The sequence below is a fragment of the Leptinotarsa decemlineata genome, unplaced genomic scaffold, assembly GCF_025532065.1.
Source record: "Leptinotarsa decemlineata unplaced genomic scaffold, Ldec_3_MD MMD2_tig00026314_RagTag_RagTag, whole genome shotgun sequence".
Lineage (NCBI taxonomy): Eukaryota > Metazoa > Arthropoda > Insecta > Coleoptera > Chrysomelidae > Leptinotarsa > Leptinotarsa decemlineata.
Window position 1 is genome coordinate 3,543,841 of NW_027412684.1, and position 21,577 is coordinate 3,565,417.

At 35.7% G+C, this 21,577-nt stretch overlaps 1 protein-coding gene across 2 annotated transcripts in view; it reads right to left on the reverse strand.

The window, feature by feature from the left end:
- Positions 1 to 21,577, reverse strand: part of ds (dachsous cadherin-related 1) — a 456,386-nt gene that overhangs the window by 415,032 nt on the left and 19,777 nt on the right. The window contains exons 1-2 of one of the 2 annotated variants that reach the window (XM_074181623.1): positions 15,107 to 15,379; positions 10,505 to 12,253 (exon numbers count right to left, since the gene is read on the reverse strand). In XM_074181623.1, coding sequence (XP_074037724.1) covers positions 10,505 to 12,232 — 1,728 coding nt within the window. In that variant the 5' untranslated portion in view covers positions 12,233 to 12,253; positions 15,107 to 15,379. Of the gene's footprint in view, positions 1 to 10,504; positions 12,254 to 15,106; positions 15,380 to 21,577 lie in introns of those variants that run through there. The other variant, XM_074181624.1, reaches the window with a different exon arrangement.

Here is a 21,577-nt window from a genome sequence, read left to right on the forward strand (position 1 = left end):
GAAATATTTTTCAATATGCAAGTTATTATTATGGTTTCTAATTTTTTTTCTACAATCTGAAAAATAAAACAAATTCAGATTAATTGAGATTCGGCGAAAGTTAATAAATGACCGAGGTAAAGTGAAAAAGTTTACCCCGGTCATCATTATAACATGTAGTTTACATTTATGTAGTAACTTTTCCAGTTTGCTTTTTATTACATTCAAGCAGATTCTCTGTTTTTTTTTAATTAAGTAATGTGAGTTTTTTTTCAGAATATGGAAGGTTATAACGTCAAAAATCAAGAAACATCAACTCGTGAAAAAGACCTGTTTCTTAAAAAATATGAATATTAATCGTTCATTACATTAATCGTTCAGTAGAGTTGTAAAAAAGTAGTTTTGTTGATTTCTAAAATGGATAAATTTCAGATTTCCTGGCACTTCTCTCAGCATCCTTCATCTGAAAATTATTTTCTATTGGATGGTGATCGTTGGTCGATAAAGCCACATAAATGCTTAAAAATCTTGAAAAAGCCTCGACAAGGAGAATGCAGCATAGTTGGTAACTGTACCAAGAGGAAAAAGTAGCCAGTGTACTAGTAATACATGGTCTCGTCCAGTCCATTGGGTCTATTAATGTCCTTATTACGACTGTCAGTAGAGCCTCAAGCACTTGAAATATGTCACATATCTGGTCGGTTCGCGGTAACCGGCCGTGTCATACCTGCTGTCCAATTAACAGCGTCATTTCGTGGTTGCACTCTTACTTTTATTCGTTCTCAGTAGGTTTAATTGTTAGCGAGATACGCGGATACTCGCACTTTCTTATAACGCGTTTTGTGTTATTTGGCGGTTGATAATCGTTCCCCCATATGCATTGCGTTGCACAGGAAAGTTTCACTTCGCCCCGTATTCATTTAGGTTTTCTATAAGGAAGTTGAACTAACTCATCGGTGAAAAGAGCTTAAATACACTCAAATGTTTATCAAGTTATTCCAGTGATAAGCTTTTCTCTGACAATTCTATTCTTGATGTATGGGAAATTTTCTGCCAATGAATACTCACTTTCATCCACAACCGTAAAGTAAATCAAATAACTATTGAACACAATTATGATATTTTTTGGGAAAGAAAGTTGGCTTTTTACTACTCCATCTGATACAAAAAAAAAGGGATGAGAGAATCTTCCAAATAAAGGAAGGAAGTAATCAATTTGAAAATAAGTAACTCTATACGTGGATGTGTAGATCATGCAAAGAAGTAACTTTCAGACACAAACTGAAAGAAAGCCCTCCTGAAACAGCTACTTTCTTTGGAAGATTCTCTCATCCCCTTTTTTTGTATCAGAAGGAGTAGTAGAAAGCCAAAAACTTTCTTTCCCAAAAAATAAATCACTCCTAAAAATATAACCCCTTCAATTCAAACAATTATGATACTTATTATGCACTGTTTGGAACCTTTGGTGTAGTAATGAATATTACTGGAGTTTCTTTCCCAACACCAAATCGTTATTTTTAACAAATCGACACGTGTTTCGATCACCAAGTGATCATCTTGAAGAGGAAGATTAAACTAGAAACTAACGCGAAGCTAACGCTATTTATGCTATATAGATATACCATACAGGTAAACCATACAGGTGTACCACCCATACAGGTATACGGTTTCGGTCGAGTTTCGGCAAAAAAACGGGTTTCGGTTTAGTTTCGGTTTCGGCGGCAAACCTGCCGAAACTACGACCGAAACCGAAACTGCATTCGGGAGTTCCCGCGCTGTGATCGGTCATGTTCGGTCATGTTCGGTCATGTTCTCTTCTTCCAAAATTCTTAAAAAAAAACAATAATTCTAACCTTATCGTTTGAATACTTGTATATATATATATAAACTATGAACACTATGAGAAACCACATTCAGAATTTCCGAAACCATATGACCTGCCAATCAATTACATTTGAATGATAATCTCAAATTGTAACCGATTGGAAAGCCACTCGACAAAATGCGTAGTCGGATGCAGACCGCCATTCGATTTAGCGAGAAAGCTGAATCCTATTTTTTACGCGTTTATGTAAAATATTCCAGACGGGCTCTCTTACATCAACTCGCTGTCCGAGACATGAACGGCGCGGAATTTTCTAGGATGCTAAACGATTTGCATATTGATTTAAAGAGCTGATGCACCTAAACTTTCTCTGCAACTTGCTCACGGGAAAAGACTTGTTCGGTAAATCTTCAACAACATTCACAATCGACCTTCTTATACCAATTTCTCTAGTGATACACATGAATTGAAGTAAAAAGTCAATGGCTCTCGCAAGATATTTTTTATCTTTTAGTCAGGCCACTCCAAGAAGATTCGAATCTAGTTTTCAGTACATCGAATATATAAGTTTCTATCAGGAATCTATCTGAAATGAAAGAAGATATCGAAAACGTTTCATTTTTGGAACTAAAATAGCACCAGAGCGAATCTTTCACGTCCTCCACCGTATCAACCAACCGTATCAACTGAAACCTTCAATGTGTGACAAATGAGTTATTTTGGTCTCCATCCGAAATCGGTAGAATGACAAAAAATACCTACGAAGAAAAGTCAAGAGAAATATTGACATTCAGTGTTAATGGTTTTGTCAAACATTTCAACAAATGATATTGAATTTCGCATTTTTCCATTCCAAAGATTAACAAATGAAAACAAATGAGATAAAATTAATGAATAAATTTACTTCTCTTATTACAGAATGTATAATGCAGGTATCGAATAGCAAAAGTGTGGAAACCCTTCGCCAGCATGATTGTACTTACGTTATAAGTATAAAAGCTTAATTTTATATACAGGGTGCAAATTAACTACGTTAAAATATTCAAGTCACGTATTCCAGAGGCAATTTTAAGTAAAAAAAGTCTATATAAACTTGTGTTCGGAAATTCTTCGTTCGTAAATACAGGGTGTTAAAATTAATTTTTTTGTTCGTTTTTTGAAAATAACTTTCGCAAAAAATAAGTTATTCGCATGATATTTATTACCCGGGTTCTTTTGACGTGGTAAATCATAATTTGGGATTAACTTCCATGCAACATCTAGATGGTACGCTGTCATTATTTATTTCAAAATGCTCCAACTTTTTTGACAGTGAACTTCTGATACTTTTCATGAGAAAACCTAATTCCCACACCATTTTCAAGTAGAAAATGTACACTTCCTTAATAACACTGGAGGTGATCGTTTTCGAGATATTTACAATTTTCTATATCGATGCATATTACATAGCTCCTAGGGGGCTATGTGTGAAGTTACTGAGAACATTACAAAAACTAAGTAACTATATGGTGGATCTTGTCAAAATAAACAAGTTTTTGTTGAAATAACGATTTGGTGTTGGGAAAAAACTCCATCATTCGTTTTCGAGATACAAATAACAAAATTTTCAAAAAACAAAAACCAACAATGTTTTGAAAAATTTCAACAATTTCAACAATCATTCGAAAACAAATGATTTTTCGAAAAACATTGTTATTTTGACGAGATCTCACGAATACGTCACTTGATATTTTCTGAATCATGAACTGTAAGTAAGCAAACCAGAAAAAAGCATGTTTCAAGTTTTTCGAGGTGAGGGTTATCATCTATCATTTTAACAACACAAATGGTAAAATCACAGTGATGCGCATATGCGAATCGAAGGTTCTAACCAGTTCCTACTCCAATATTCGAACTGATTAACGTTCAGGAATAGTTCTGAATCGATTTGGGAAAAATCTCGAAAAAACCAAAACCGAATTTATTCTGAAAAAACTAAAATACTATTGGGGAAACATAGTTACACAAATGACATAAATATATGAAATTCAGCTTTTATATGCTGTCGTAAAACAGTTATATTTTATTAAAGTTTTTGAGGATATCAAGAGAGGAGTCTTTTCGCTTTTGTTTCCCGTTATCTGCCAAAACCAGGATGATCCAAATTTCATAGTATATAGTTCCTACCTGTTTAGAGTGATGTGATGAGAAACTGTTATATATTTTAAATGATAAGGAAGGTCTGGCAACCCCGTCTCTTGGACTATAACCGCTATAACACTCCCTTATAACGAATAAGCTTCAAATTTCTTTTGTCTCAAAACATTTCATCAGATTTAATCACATTACAACAACACATTACTGATATTACAACACATTATATTTTTGAGAATATTTATAGTGGAATTCGAACTTATTGTTTACAACAATAAGTATAGCTACAATAATTTTTACATATAATTCGCATCGAATGGCAAATTCACTTTCAACTGTGATAATATCGCCCCTATCATTAATTCTCACTTTAGAATATTTCAGAAATACAGTAACGTGTACGTCCCAAGACGCACACCTTCTTTTTCATTTCAGGGAATATGCTTGGGATAATTTATGATTTTACTACCAAAAATATAAACTACTTCTGTAGTTTTTTTGGATCATACCTATCTTTGAATAATTTAAATTAAAAAAAATTCATGTATCTCATCCAGCTTCTAAACACTCCAAAGAAATAGGAACACATCATTCAAGTTTGAAATAAACTTTGACTAGTATTTTTTGACTTTTCCAATAACATTCTCCAACTGTAATTTATTTCTCGTCATTTCTCTTATGAATAAAACGAAACATCTCCGGCATCGCTCTAAACAGGTATGACCTCCTATGGCGACGAGGATTTTGACCTACGAAGGTAGTTCACACCATTTATGTAACAATTTTAATAGGACATTTGTGACCACAAATCAACCAATTTCGAACGGCTTTCATTGTTCGTATTCATAACTCTAGAATGATTGAAGAACTTACTCTACGAGGGTTATACGAAACAGTTGTGAAAAATGGAAACTTTTGTTTAGTCTGTTTAATGTTATTTATTTGTTATGTTATCACAAATTGTTGCTATTTATAATTTTAGAATTATTCTACGAGAGTCTTACTCTCTAGTGTTTGAGCTGTTAACTTTTATTCAAACAAACAATAAACGCCAACTTAATCTTGAACTTGATGACCATCCGTGGAATATTATACCTTTAAGAGACGAATATCTTTGAATACGACACGATAACGTAATCAAGTTCTCAGCGAGAAATTCAATGTTATCCATGTGGATGTACTATAAATGGAAGTTGTTTTGAATATGTAGTGTAGAATAAAAAGCTTTCACTATTTCCACTATTTATTCATTGCAGGAACATTGATTTCAAGAAAGGTGTTCTTCATTTGGAACAATTCAAATATTTTGACCAATAATCTCCTGTTTAAAAAAACAACCACAGTTTGAAAGATTATTTATATGATATACTTCAGATATTTCAATTATCATGTATTGCTACTTTTTTGTCAATATTCATATTCTTTTTCATGTGCCTTTTTGTGATATTTATTGGATGGTTTTTGCTAAATACCAACTTATATATTATCGAATCAGTTTTCAGATTAGTTGTAAAACTACGTAACTGCTATTTTCCATGAGATACAAAAGCTGTATATTACCTAACTGTGCATACATTCCAGTTATTATTTTATGATAGAAAATTGTTTTGAATTCATTCTAAGCCAGAGTTTCCAGATCTGCGTTTCATTGAATCATTCAGTTATTAAATTCATTTCAAATAGTGGAACAATTACTTTATAATGATTTATGAATTTCATTTGACAGCTTTCACATTTTCACATCGTTTTTCCAGTTTTTTGAAAAGATACTAACTCTGCATTCAGAATATATCTTGAGTTTGTTTATATAACATCAGTACCATGTTTGTATAAGTTTTTTTGGATCCAATTTTTTTTGTCGTACAGTAAATTCGATTTTTGAATCTAATAATTTCCAAGCATTCTAAAAGACTAAGTTCCAACTGTTATAAATCATAGTCGTTGTTGAACTCATGTTCCTCTACCAAATGATGGTTTGCAAATTGGTCTTCACATTCATTAAACTACTCCTATGTTCTTTCATTCTTAGGGAAAAGGTTCTCCCTGTTCGGCCAATATAAAGTTTTGCACAAGAAACACGAGTCAACTTATACACTCCTGATCTATTCAACACTGACGTTTTGTCTCCATTGCTTTCAATTAATTTGCATAAATTATTATTAATTCTGTAAGCCGCTTCCAAATCTTGATTTCTTGTTCTTCAATTTCAAAGTTTTGCCCTCCCCTTTCAACGTTTCCAATAATCCTATACTCGAATCTACAGCAGTAAAAAGAGAGCAACAGATGGGTCAAGGTCTTTCACGGAATGTCCTAACACCTAAACGCGACACGGCGTTGTTATGTTGTATATCAATCCTCGGACTAGTTCAATGACCGGACGCGTATCAATGCTAAGATATCCAAATTATTGCGTTCGACACTTTCCAGTCAATAAGAGAAGAATGCAATCCGCTTGCCCGTGATGGCATCACAAAGGCTGTGATATGGAAAAAACAATTGAACGAAGGCACGATCATTTCGCAAACTCATCTAGAGACTCGGGTGTACCGTTGACCATACAAAAACAATTAAATTAAAAACCTGTTTCTATTTTAGTTAGCCAATATGGACGTGACGAAAATCTATTATACTCGAGAGAAAAAAATGATATTGAATTTTTCAATAACCGTAATGTTGGTTAAAGAAGTTACTCTTTCCTGATTAGGTTTTGAAAAACCCATTAATCTGGTTGTACACGGCTGTAATGGAATTCGATTGAAAAAGGGCTCGATAACTGTTTGCTTGATTCTTCTCGAGTTATTATCTGCGAAAAGTAAAAATATAGGGCGTCAAGCACCCGTATCTTTTTCAATGATTGGTGTACTCAAATTTGAAATACTGTATTTCGGGATGTATTTTTATCTTATCTCCTGAACAAACGGCTCAGATTTTGTAGGTGGTCAATTGTAGCAGAGTCAAAACAATATGGCATTCCAGAAAAAAAAATAAATCGGAGGGACTGTTACCTTTGCTGTACTGTCTTTAATCAATTCTACTCTTATTTCGGATACGTTGGGGATTTTCATCAAGTGTCGACTCTTCATTGTTAGATATAATTTTTCGATTGAATATCATACTATAAAAGAAAACACAAAAGCCCGTGAGTTGAAAGAAAAGGAATACGAATCTACTGTAAGAACTGTAAGAATAAAAAAAGAAAAATAACTTTCGTTAATAGCTTTCAAGTTATATAATGTTATTTCTGGGTGAGTTGACTGCATAAACAGATTCCATATTTTCAAAAAGTATAATAACGCTTCTTCTAGACATTCGTCTATGCCTTTAGCAGGTTCTGTCAATTTGAGTGAACTCCAAATCGGCTTTGTTTTTTTACGGTTCACACAGTTTGTGAATTTGTATCTAACCTGTTTGACAGCATAACAAAGGACCAAATAAGATTCTATTGAATTGATCACATATTTATCATCAGATAAATTTTCAAATTTATGACTCTTTTGATTCGGAGAGATCCGTCCAAAAATTTGAAGGATTCAATCGACCATTAGAACTTAAAAATATTTGACTGATATTTTACTGATTTAAACAATTCTGAGGAAACGACATTACAAAGAACACATCGAGTTTGCTAGATAAGTACGGAACTTTTCTACTCAAATAATGAATACTGATGAGAATTCAATTTCGCTTATTTATCTAAGTTTATGAATCAACAAAATACATGAATAAGAAATTGGCAAAAGATTCAGAAAAAATCTTAGAAAAACCTAGAACATCAGTATTTCACACTTTCAAATAAGCAATATCGAAAAGGAAGTGAATACGACCTGCCAAGAAAACTTCTCGTACGTAACTCATGTGCATGTTATATTGAAGGAAAATAAAAGAGATCATGAATAAATTTTACGTAAGAATGGTGTTTATATTACAAAATATCTTCAGGATTTCAGCTCACGCATACAAAACCGCTAAATGGCGAGTAAAATTCAGAAAATTGTGTTGAACTTCGAGATCATTAAAAATACGGGAGCTGAAGAAGAAACTAACCAATATTTCTACGATATTTTCATTGAGAAAGAAACAATTGACCATATTTGATAAGAACTAAGTAGTGGTCGGATTTTATATTTCATTGTTGGCAATCATGATTTGCGTCATAACTGTCAAGTCACTTGTCGAAATAATTTAGATACCGAGTTTGAACCATCTCATCGACTAGAGCTTCTAATCAAAATATGAAAACCGATCACCACGTGGTGTGGTACCAACAATGTAATACAAAACACACTCGCCCCTTCGTTGTTATCTAATGACATTATTTGGTTACAACATTCAGAGTACTTAATATTCATTACATGATGTCATTTCGAAATACTAAAAAAAATGTTAATAAAGTCAAGATACCTAAATCTTCTACACTTCAAACAATTCAAACCAATAATTAAAAGTGGAAGAAATAGTATTCATATGTAATTCAGTTGCTTCCTTCGGGACACTCATCGAATTTTCTATAATGGAATAATAATAATTGATCATGGATTTCGTGACTTGGAGTCTTTGATCAACGGAATTTTATAATAGACTATTTCTTCCTTCTTGATTACTTGGGTGTATTACATAATATCAAATTTGCCAGCGTTGATGGACATATAATTATTTCCGCAAGTGGTTTTTATCTAGATTCTTATAATTGGTTCACGAGATCCATTCCAACGTTTCAAGGTAGAGTTTTATTAAACATTTTAAAACATTATCACTATTTCTAATTTATAATTGATGATAAGGGAATGCAGTTTTGCAATGAAAGCTGCAATTGCCAGTACGAGAATTGACAGTATATATAAATATTGCAATATTTCAAAGTTTTGATGGTATTACAGTTATGTATCAAGCCTAAGGATTTTGACAATGATATATTCTCAATTGTACTGAAAAAAACATTTTTAAATTTTTTTTATAAATGACATTTGAAATTTCAAGTAATCAATAATTTCCCTATAAGTAATAGGTATTTTTCTAGATAAATTCGAATGTGTCAAAGATAAATATGCAAATATCAAATTTCTTACATATTTCAATAATTGTGGATTATAGTAAATATCACGATAATGAGATCTGGGCCGAAAATTCCCAGTGGGCATATTATAATGATTTATAATATCATTGACATTACTGATGTCTATTTTAAGGAATCCATTCAAATTCATAGCGTCACTTATGCAACCATTCGACATTACAGAAGAAAGAAAATGAAATTTTTTTGGTAGTGCATGATATTTTATTAGTAACTTGATCAATATCAGGAATGTCAGGGCCTAGTTGTTTGCGCTAATGCATATCATATTCGTTGACATTGAATGCATTTAGCAATTTGCATATCAAATTAATATATCAGTTCAAAATTATTCAAATTTATTTGAAAATAAATGCCAAATATTGGGAATTTTAAACATTTCTTATGAAATATTTCGATAACGGCGATAAATTAATTATGTATGGGATTCCATATTGCCGATATTTCAGTTTTGAACTCACCAAATTATACTCTCGAATATACTCATTATATCAGAGAGTTATAAAAAGTATAATATTGAAATTCTTACGCGTTATTTCATAATCATAATGTGGAATTAGATCACAAAGGTATCAATTATCTTGGAGATATATTTGATTGAGGAATTTTATAATTTGATTTATATAGTATCAAATTTGGGAGTATGCCGAAGTTTTTCCGTTTCCTCATTAAACGAAGGCAAAGATTCAACAAACGTGTCCAAAAACCTTGAAGGTTATAAATAATATTATAAAATCTCGGTATATTTTGAAAAGTACTCACATCACTACTAATTGAAGCATATCATCGTCTTGGCTATATTATTTACGATACATATAAGGAACTGAATTTGATATGAATCATTTCAAAAAAAAATTCTTTCGACTAAGTACTTAATCAAGTTAGCGATGTTCTGTGAAATGATTACGACAGAGTATCATCCACAATCCCTTTTCTGATGAATGATATCATCTCCATTTTGAAGATTTATGAAAAATTCGAAATTATTTTAATGGTTTTTACGATTTCTCGAAATATCTATCAAACTGCACAAACTAGTACTTGGAATGAGTTTACGCAATAAGCTCTTGATGCTTCAGAGACGAAAATTGCAGGTGAAACGATTTCTAAACAACAAACAAAAAGTCCTCTGCAATATTTGAAATCAACACGAGTGTCAAATTCTTATATGGATTCAAATCTATCCATGTTATTGAAGCTGCGATGTTAGCGAAACGCGCCTAGAATAAAAAAAAATGTGAAAATTTTTCAATTGTTATCATGGAGAGCATTATTAATTTTCAAAGTAACGGGTCAGTCCATAAATATTCATTAGGTTTGAACACCATCATTTAATGCTCAACTTTAATTAATGATACTCTTTTTTTGCTTGTTACTTCAACCAGAAATAATATAAAAAAAACATGACCCTCTCCTGCATCCCGCATATACTTATGAAATCATAGATGATAATAAAATCACGCCTGCCCTCCCTTAAAATACAAAAACACACCTACCTTAATAATACAACGCCCTACTATCTCATTTTCAGCAACGGAAACGTTGTAGAAACTCTGGTCAAAGATCGGTTCGTTATCGTTCACATCATGAATGGTCACTAACACTGTCGCCGAAGAAGATAATGGCGGAAACCCACTATCAGTGGCCACCACTGTCAGCCGAGGTGAAGGATCTGTTTCACAATCCACATGTGCCCGGGTAGTCACCAAACCACTCCGCGAGTCAATCTGGAACCATCCGGAATGCGTCTCCGGAGATTCCAGGAGAGAATACGTAACCGCACTGTTGTTCCCCTCGTCCTTGTCCGTAGCCACGACCTGTATCACCGAAGTGCCGGGATCTGATACTTCCATAACGTTGGCGTGATAGATCTCCTTTTGGAATTCTGGCGCGTTATCGTTTATGTCGGTCACTTGCAGGTTGATTGTTCTTGAGGCGTGAAGAGGAGGAGTTCCAGTGTCTGTAGCCACCACGTCGAGGGTGTAGTTTGGCTGCAACTCCCTGTCCAAAGGCAGTGACACAATTACCAAATAAATGATATTATCCCTGGTTGTCAGTCCGAAATGGCCATCACCCCCACGGAGGGTGACGTTTATGTTTGAGTAGTCAGCTGCAGAGTCAGGATCGTGGACGCTGATCCTTGCAACGAACTCTCCTGGCTGAGCAGATTCGCTGATTTTGGGAGTGGCATCGTCGCTCAGGAATATAACGTTGATGGTCGGTTGGTTGTCGTTAACGTCTGTCACTCTGATAGAAACAAACGCGGTAGTTTCCAGAGGCTGCAAACCGTGATCTTTCGCCACTATAACCAGCTCGTGTAGCTCTTTGATCTCAAAATCCAGCGGCTTGTTGACGGAAATCAGTCCGGATGAAGCGTCTATTCTGAACATACTATCTCTGTCACTCTGCCTTCTGTTGATAGAGTATTCCACCTGGCTGTTCTCTTCAGCGTCTGCATCTGTCGCGATCACTTGTAAAACGCTAGTTCCGATGGTAGCGTTTTCTGGAACGGTGGCGAAATACCGGCTCTGGTTGAACACTGGAGGGTTGTCATTTACATCCAGGATGGTGATGTTCACCGTCATCTCTCCTCGAAGTGGGGGTGTGCCCCCATCTAGCGCTTCTATGACTAAAATGTACGATGGAGTAGTCTCCCTGTCGAGATATCCGTTGATTTGTAAATCCAAGTACAAAACTCCGTCTCGTTCTCTGTGGGAAGACAGTCTGAACGCGTTGTTAGTGTTTCCAGAAATGATATTGTACTTCTGCGTGTTGAAAATGTCCAGATCCAAGTCCCTAGCCGGGTGCAGGGTTCTTTTCACGTCTCTAGGCGTATTCTCCGGAAACTCGATGTGCATCACGCGTGTGGGAAAAGTAGGAGCGTTGTCGTTCTCATCCAATACTTTCACCAGCACTTTCACATTGTCGCCACTGATGGGGATTGCGACAAGGGAGTAGCTCGCGCGTGTTTCCCTGTCCAGCGGTACTTTTGTCCTTATTTCTCCCGTGTTCTGGTCGATGCTGAGATCGGTATCGACGAAACTACCGACGGGTACAATCAGGTACGGTGGGCCGCTATCGGGAGAAGCTCCGTCTCCTATGAAGCCTATTTTCGTTCCTACCGGGGCGCCTTCTGAGACTTCCAAATCTCGGGCATATTCGGCTCCTGCAGCTGCCAGTATCAGCAGATTTGCCAACCACAGCACGGCCATCGCAGGGATCATTTTGGTTATCGCTCGCACATCCTGGAATATATTGGAAATATTAGTTTACATTTTTGAGTAGTGCCAAATTTTATTATCAGGGGCTCCTCAGAGTAAATTGTTTATTCTGATCTTGCTGAATGTAAATAATACTATCTAATTAGTATCCAACTATTTATGTTACGCCGAAATACGAAAAAAAGCAGTCAAAAATGTATTGAAAACGGTTGAATTGTTTATGAAAAACATTGCAACAGTTGAGAAGTAGATGTATTTATTCAAATTATTATGCTAATTATTGTGTTAGTGGTGACTGATATATAACACCATTATTGACATAGTCAGTTTCAACACCGAATCAATTCAGTCGAAGTTCCAGATCATCATGAACGTGTGGATTCGAGAGTGTGTTAAATAGAAATGAAATGTATAAATCATTATCATAAATGGTCAACCTATATTCGTTGTGAATACCATATCTAGCTCTCAATTACATTGTTTTAGAACTGATCATATTGATCAAGGTTGGAGAGAAAAGGAATGTGAATAGTTCGTGATAATGAGTTTCATTTTTACTTTGAGATAACATACTCGATACGGTGCAATGAGTTATCAAGCGAAGTATTGAAATTTCTTGTATAAAAATATATTTGATGTGAACCAATCTTCACTGAGCTGGGAATTTTGGTTTTTTATCAATATACACTGTGAAACGTTTCTATGCAGTTTTCACCTAATACTCAATGTTCTACTTTAACTGAAAATTGAATGATGAATAGACTATAATCACAACAGTACATTATGAAAACCTTTGCCACTATTATAAATCATTGTATAATTGAGTTCATTTTCACTCTATCTCTAATATACAGATTCAGAACTATTTTCATTGATAAAGTAGATACTGTCATATTCGTCATATCATCAATATACGAGATGTTGAAAAATCAATTAGTTTCATTCAACCAGTTTTTTCCTACCTCTTAGAAGTGAAGTTCCTGAATCACTTTTCAAGAATAATTCACTTCATCAACAAGATAGTTGTTAAATTGTGGTAAAGAAATATACAAATCACAAAAGTTCGGCATTTTCTTTCTTGTAATACTCAATACCTAGTGGAGATTAATCGCTTTACAAACTCGTCTAATCACTCAATGCTGTCTCCAAAAGGTAATAGTCGAATGATCCCGTATTCGAAAGAAAACGTGAACGACAAATAATCACTCTGAAACTTTTATGGAACATATTCCAGTATCAACAATAGTCCAGTCAAAACAGATGATTCATGTGTGCTAAAAAGTTCAAAAATTTATTACATTTTCCTTGTCTACGGTTTATTCTAAAAAACCTCATTGCTGAATATCGCAAGTTGAAGAAGTCTTTCTTGACCTTCAGAAAACTTTCCAGGTCTGTACCAATTTTCAGTTCTAAACTAACTACTTCATTTTCGATTATCTCGACTGGACTAAAGTCAATACATCGTCAAAGCATGAAGTGCCACTTCTTTGGATGCCCAAAAAGCATCCCTTGACATAGGCTCGCTAATAACCAGAACAAAAGCTCTACTAGCCTCTCTGAAAACATACTCCATAACTTCTACCACTGCGGCCACTCTTTAAAATTGTTTGTAATGGTTCCCAATTCACGGGATTCTTTTGACGGTGCCGTTTTCGAGATTCTCAAAATCTCAGCGACCGCAGATAATACTCACATCGTAATTCATTTCGTTAATGTCGAGGTTAATGTGATGTTTTTGTTTCTAAAAATTGATATCTCCATGAAATATTCCTCTTTTTAATGTTAAGTTAAGTTTCGAGAAGATCCAGAAGATGAAATAGTATCTGGAGAAAGTTGTGAAATGTCAAAAACTTTGTGGGGCCATGGGAGGAAAAATAGCGCGTAATTTGAACCGATATACATAAAATCCACTTTTCTCATTTCTTAACTCTTAGCAGATGTTTAAAACAAATAAATCGGAATTGGAACTAATAGAAGGTGGAGATACTAATTTATAGATCTACCGTAAGTTCTTAGTTTGAAAAAAACTTCATTTATATTGATTTCCTAAAAATATAAACAACGAATTATTTCCTCAAAATCATTGCCGGTTTCAAAACCATTTCAGGTTCAATATGAATATTTAGTCTCTAGATTTACTAAAATATATATGAATATCTACCACATATACCAATATATGTATCTGATGAAGTTAATTTAACACAATAACCATAAAATATCAATATATACCTACTGAAAATGAAAGTGATTGCTGATAAATGTTTCCACGTTTCATTTGAATTGAGAGCTTTCCAGTACTTGACTTGTTAGACATGCAAAAAAACTCATATTTCATTTCATGAATGATATACTTAGTAAAAAACATTACAATTTATCCGGATCACAGATGATTCAAGGTATATCCTAAACGATATACCATATTATCAATTTCGATCATTGACACATCTGTAGTGAAATTGTTTGTATTTCAAGTACTACTTTTCTGAACAGTATTGCATGACAATTTTCTGTTAACCACAATACTTTCAGTATCACCAAATTAATTTCCCTCCAATTACATCACGGATTTTCCACTATACCTCAAGTATTTCCCTGCCCGTTTCGAAACCCCTCCTGAACACAAATCCTGGTCCAGAAGTAAGCTAGTAAACAACTCGGGCATGGCATTTTCGGAGGGCGGGCAAAAACAGCGGAATTCAAAGATGGAATAGCTTCAGAGCCGAATACGCGTATGCCGCGAACACATGGCTCAATATATTTGAGCAATGTCACGGATTTCGGCCGAGAGAGAGAAAGAAGTTCTGCCAACTGAAAAAGTGTGCGAGTTTGCAGCACACGGGATACATGGGCGGAATACTACGTGTTCATTCCACATACCTGCGGGAAATAAGTATATTCTTATGCTGCTCTCGCAGGAGCCACCAGCCTGTATTTGTAATCCGTAGTTGCGGTCACAAACATAACATTCGCTACACACACTCGCACCGATTATTCACCAAACTCGTTCCCAATACTTTCAGTTCATCGAGCACTCGTCTGTTACGGGTCCACGGCCAGATTCGATTGAATAACACACATAAACAAGAGGTGTTTCGCGGAAGAAACGACTCGCGACGTATTCGCCGTTTCGATTCTTGAGATGAACTAAGCGAGAGTTAGTGGCGACTGCTTCGCCCCCCACCGCATTCCAACCTGCCTCTCGCCGCGCCCCGCAACCTGTCTTACCTGGCCGAGAGAGCACAGGTACGAGAGCGCTGTACGGCGGTAAGTTTGAAAAGGGCACCGTTCATTGTCTGGCCTACAGAAACAATCTATTGTCTTGTCTATTCGCAGGTCATTTCGCTGATGAGCACATACTGAAATACGCAATAATATATTCATAATCGACCCTGCTATAAATTGATCTTGCGAAGCAATCGCTCTGGGTTTGTGTCCTCAGCCGACGTTGCAGTCTCCTGGAGAAACTTCAACGCGGGCTCAGCACAGCAACTTCTTCGCATGAATACAATAAATCCCTGGCTTATGCGGACGCGGTTATAATAAATATGGCAGACTAAAATGTAACATGACTTCTTTAACATTATTTATGCATATTTTAAACTCAATCCGAGAGCTGCGATTAAATATTTTTTCGTCGAGTTTCTCAGTCTATATAGAGCCTTCATTCGCACATGCGAATGTCTTAAAACGAGCCTTGGCATAGAGCATGAGAAGTTCTTTCAGATATTATGGCTTTCCAATTTTATCAACTTTATAAATGAGTACTGCATGTAGTGGAGTTGAGTTCTGTAGTTGAATTCTATTGTAACGCAGAGTTATGTGTTCTTTTCATTTAAGTTGTGAATAGCAGAAATGCACAGAAAAGTTTTGGAGTATTTTCACTTGGTTTCTGAGGAAGTCATTGAAGTAATAAAAGTTTACTACATATACTCCCAAAAACTATATGACTCAAAACAACTGAGTTTATAACTTTCAATTTAACATCATCTGTTAAAATATATTAGTATAATGTCCCACAATATATTTTAATTGGAATCACAAACACGTACTTTTCAATGACTTGCCTATCAAATGTAAAATGTTTATCTATTCCCAGTTTCTTGATCTCACTTACAATGTGATGAATATTTCCATTCAACATTATATATCGACATTTACACCTTCAAGTGATGATTGAACATTTCGATTACTTCCAGTGACTAAAGCAACTGCTTTTGCCGGATTCAATTTGAGTTTAATTCTGGTCGACCATTGGCTGATATCGCATTTGAAATTTCGTTCAAATTAATTGAAATAACTTGTTTTCATTCTTTCAATATACCCCTTTCAGTATTGATTTTTTTGTATGTGAATCAGTTCACTCGAAAGCCTCTTTGAGAGCCACCTGACTCTATTCTTTTAAGTCTCTGGGAAACACCCATTCCGACAATCTTGTTTCCTGTACTAATTTTTACAGATCTTTTGTTAGATATTCATCAAATTGTTCTGAACAGAGTTTTGGTTACACACAAATTGTTAGCTTCCTGTGATTCGGTGCCGCACATTCTCATAAAACATGACGAGCTGGTCTCTGTATTCCTGTTGCACAACCTGCAGCTATGGTCTTCGTTATATAGCTGTATTTCTTAGGTGTTTTCTGAATGGACAATATCCATTGAGTAGCCCAGTAATTATTCTGATACCATCTCCACTGTTGAAGTAATTCTTCAGTTCTCTTTTCCAAAAGTTCCTTCATGAAAGTTTTTTCTCAAGTATTATTGATATTTTCCTGAGCCCATTTTCTGATTTTGTACTAATATATAAAGCTGATGAACCATAACAATAATATACATCAGTTTTCTGTGTACCCGTTTGGAATCAGTCTTCCACTTGGGTTCATCAACGCACCCTAAAGCTCGGGCCGCACTGCAGGAAGGTTGGTAGGATGGTGGATGGTAGACAGCTGCCTGGCTAACATCCTGCACTTTATAAACGTGAGTAACAGAACGACGGTAGCCGCAGTGGCCCCCCATTACCATCTAACCTCAAGAAACCATCCGAAGGTACCCCAGGCGTCTATCCAACCTAATTAGTCGTGTTTGATATTCCAGCCGGTTAGCCTAGCTATGGAGGAAAGCGTAATAAGTTCTGTGTACAAAAGAAGGGCAATTTGGGACCCAGCAGACCCATTAAGGAAAAATTTGCACTTCTGGAAAAAGAAATCAGCTCCGAAGATGATCCGGATTTGTGTTTCTTCAAGAGTTTACTTCCATATATGCGGGATTTAAGCCCAGACCATAGGCTGAGTCCGTGGAAAATTTCAAGACCTCATGTTGAATTAATATGAAAAAAGAAATTTGTCTGTGGGAGCCCCTCAGTTTAGCCACGAGTATGATAGTGGTACCCAGTACTCATCATTGTCAAATTCTACTGATGTGTCATGCTTTTCTATGGAACAACAATCATTAGATTCGTATGGTGGAACATCTACAACTCAACAGCAAGATCCTTTTTTCATAATATGGAACTCTTTTTTTTTAACGTTTATGTTCTATAATGTTTAGTTTCAATGATTTTGTTTATTTATTAAAGAGAGGCATGATTGTTACTTTTCCGCTGTCAGTTAGATACTGGCTTCATTTCACTGAGTCCAGAATGCATTGCCCCTCCACTATCCACCTTTACCATCCACCCTCCAAGCGACCATCTAGCATCCTGCAGTGCGGCCCGGGTTAAGTGCAGCCTGGCTGATCCTGTGAAGCAATCGCTCTGGGTTTGTGTCCTCAGCCGACGTTGCAGTCTCCAAAATAATTTCAAACGCTGGCTCAGCACAGCAACTTCTCCGCATGATCACAATGAATCAATGACTTATGCGGGCGCAGTTTCAATAAATATGTCAGATTATTATGGTTCAACATGATTTCTTTAACATTATACATATTTTAAACGCAATTAGAGAGCTGCGATTGAATATGTTTTCGTCGAGTTTCTCAGTGTAGTCCTCATTCGCACATTTACATCAAGTATTTTACTAGGAGAAAGTTTCTGTAGGTATGGATTTAAGGTTGGAGTAAGAAATATTGCAAAATTAGTGAAATATGTTTAACAAATGATAATACGTGAATTTTTTTCTTCAATACGATTTTCCAACTTCAGAAGCGAGTAAACACGACCACATTGTTGGAAAGTTATTGATAGTTAGTTACTTAGATATTGATAAAGTAGTAAGAAATATATAAGCATATCAAGATGAAAAATATAACACACAGTGAAGTTCTTCAATTGCAATGGATTGCAGAAACTTGAACACAAAAATGTTCACTTTGTAGGAGAAATGGTCATGTGCAGGGAATGTTTCGGCCATTGATTGTATATTTTTGAAAATGAATTTTCTAAAATGATAAAAACGTTGGTCCGTATTGGATATGGTGGGTACCGATTTGTAAAGGTGTAAAATTGAACTACTATAAGAACTGCTGTCCATCCTAATTCCTATAATAGACAGCCTATCCAGATTCTGTCCAAATTATCTTCCAGCTATCATCTTACCAACAACTACCTCAATTGAATTCAGTCGAAGTACCTATATAAGTGACAGACGATTTTTGGGTATATCTACGGAATTCTTCATAATGCATTCTTTATTGATATTTTCGATAAGTCACATATACAAAACGAGTCCAGGTTGCAGGACCACATTCTAAAACTCAAATAGGGTAATTTCTATATTCGAATTGTCAAGTGTTTTTTTTGTGTTTGAACATTCTCATATTGTGACTTACTTCTGATTTAAATAGACCAGGTCCCTATTCATAATAAATGATATATAAATCTGTTTTAAATCTGTTTTTCCGTTAATCAGCTGTCGCCCCCATACGAACAACAACTCTCAGAAGTTGAGAAACTTGTGCGAGCTAAGGACTAACGAGGTCTTACCTTTCAACGTGTGATTCCTAACACGGTTGCAGAATCATCCCAGCTTCAACCAGATAAATTCTCTCGAGAAAAATATTTGGTCGAGGCAGGAATCGAACCCACGGTCTTCCGATCGTATGTCGGCTGCACTATACCACCGTGGCCAATTCCAGTAAATAATAAATGATAAACAATAAATAATAAATAATACATAATAAATTATGAATAATAAATTATCAGATGTTGCTTTTCCGGCTACATAATTTATTGTTTTAATTGATGGATGGTAGGAGATCATCACGAGAAACTTTCTGTCTTTCGTCCTTATAGGACGAAACTGCAGTAATGTTAGTTACAAATGAAAGTGGTAAAAAAACATACAATGTATCATATTTCATTCATTGTTTTCCTCGGCTCTTTCAAAAGCCGTGGATTTTTTTTTCTGAACAAGGAAACCTGCGGCCAGCAACTGTCCAGTACTTTAAAGAATTACCTTCTACGTACTAAATTTGGTTCAGTTCATGTTCAAGTTGAACTGCATACACTATTTTCGAGGTATTTTTATTTCTTACAAGAGAGCTAATCGCTTTTCATCTTACAGAAATCAAATCAATGTGATGACCGAGAAAATAAATCATTAGATAGAAAATTAGAAACATCACCCTTCCCAGCATACAAGTTATCTGCAGAGAAACATCTACTTTCCTGAATAATATTATGACGGACATTGAATTACGTCTGACAAATTTTTATGTAACTTTTCTCGTATAATGTTTGGAAATGCTACTCTTTCGTTCAGCAGTATTTACTGAACTCAACGACTGATAACCCACAGTCTGGTTACGGATTATCACTCCTTTTCAGTGCATGACAGATTTTACCAATGCAGCGTATATACCTACGTGTGATACTGGAATCGTTTAAATTGAAATGAAATAGTGAAATTTACTTTTCTTGAACAAAACCCCAATCAGGAAAGAAACGTATCAAAAATCTAAATGAAATCAAATCAGTTCAATGATTGTGTCAAGAAGAGATACATAAATGTGGTTCAAAAATGGGTTCTAAAACCAATATTTGTAAAGACACGTGGACATTATCATGGACATTAGACAACTTTTCTTAAATTCCAAATGAGTATTTAAAAAAAGGGGTACCTCCTAATTATGTCATTTACCGAAGTGTGAAATTCACTCTACATTTGACTTATCAAAAAACCCAAATATGACTTTACCTGAATGTGTCATTATATCACGTGCAAGCAGTTTGAACGTCTTCTGTGATTTTTCTGGGTATTTAATCTTTCAAATATGTTGCATTGTTTTGTAATATTTCATTTTATTATGCAAATAAACATCATCATTATTATATTTTTTTACCGTAGTGTGCGCTGGTCAGGCTCTATTCCCCGAAGCCCCGATACATTCGGGAGGGCGCGCCAGCATTATTAACCAGTGACCACTCCCCACTCCGTAGGATAAGTGATCATTGGGTCCGAAAATCATGTGCCCTGAACAAGCGCAGTGAGCCTTCTGCATTTGTGCGGCTAAAATTACTGCCTTAGTGCGGCAAGCTGGTACGATTTTAAGATTCGAGAGTTGAGAGGGCATCATTCCACCAAGGACTCCAATAATCAGAACAATCATCTTGACAGAGTGATATGGATATAGTCTACGGAGTTCGAAGAGAAAATCTCGATATTTTATCCTTTTTCCTCCTCTTTTCTGACGATATTTGTCTCGCCAGGAGCTGAAAACTCCACGACAAATATCGTTTTGCTCTGGTAGTCAAGAAAGACTACATCAGGCTTATTAGCTTGTATGAGTCTGAGGGTAGGAAACGAATAGTTCCAATAAATTCGAAACTTTTCGTTCCCCACAACGGATTGAATATCCCCCGGAGCGTAGGGCAACACCAGTGTCTCGTCAATAACGTAGATGTTAATATAGCACTCTTAGGGCCGCGTTATGTCGATGGATATAGGCCAAGACCGCATATGCTGGACATGCTGAAAGCAAATGTATTAGGGTCTCGGCCGTCCCGCAGCAGGCTCTGCACCTTGTGTCAGGAACCTCTATACCCATCACGCGACTGCGGTAGACTAAGGTGTTGAAGACACCATCCTCACAAGCCATAATGAACCCCTCAATTACCGACTTCAGCCCACTAGACCTGAGAAAAGCGAACGTCAGGCGCTTTGGTGAGCCAAGGTCTCCAATGTTATTGTAGAAGACCCCATTCATTGGCTTATCCTTGTGTTTCCGCAGAAGTAAGGTGATTTCTACGGCTTTCATATGAGCTTTTTGCTGAACGGGTTCCAACTCGGTGACAGAGTTGTGGTCACCTCGTTCAGAGTAGAAAACTATACCGAGTTCATCAGCTGCTCGGGCAACTGCCTTAAGGAGAAATGCTCCAATTCCTGCTCTCTCAAGGTCACGGACCATGTAGAGAAGG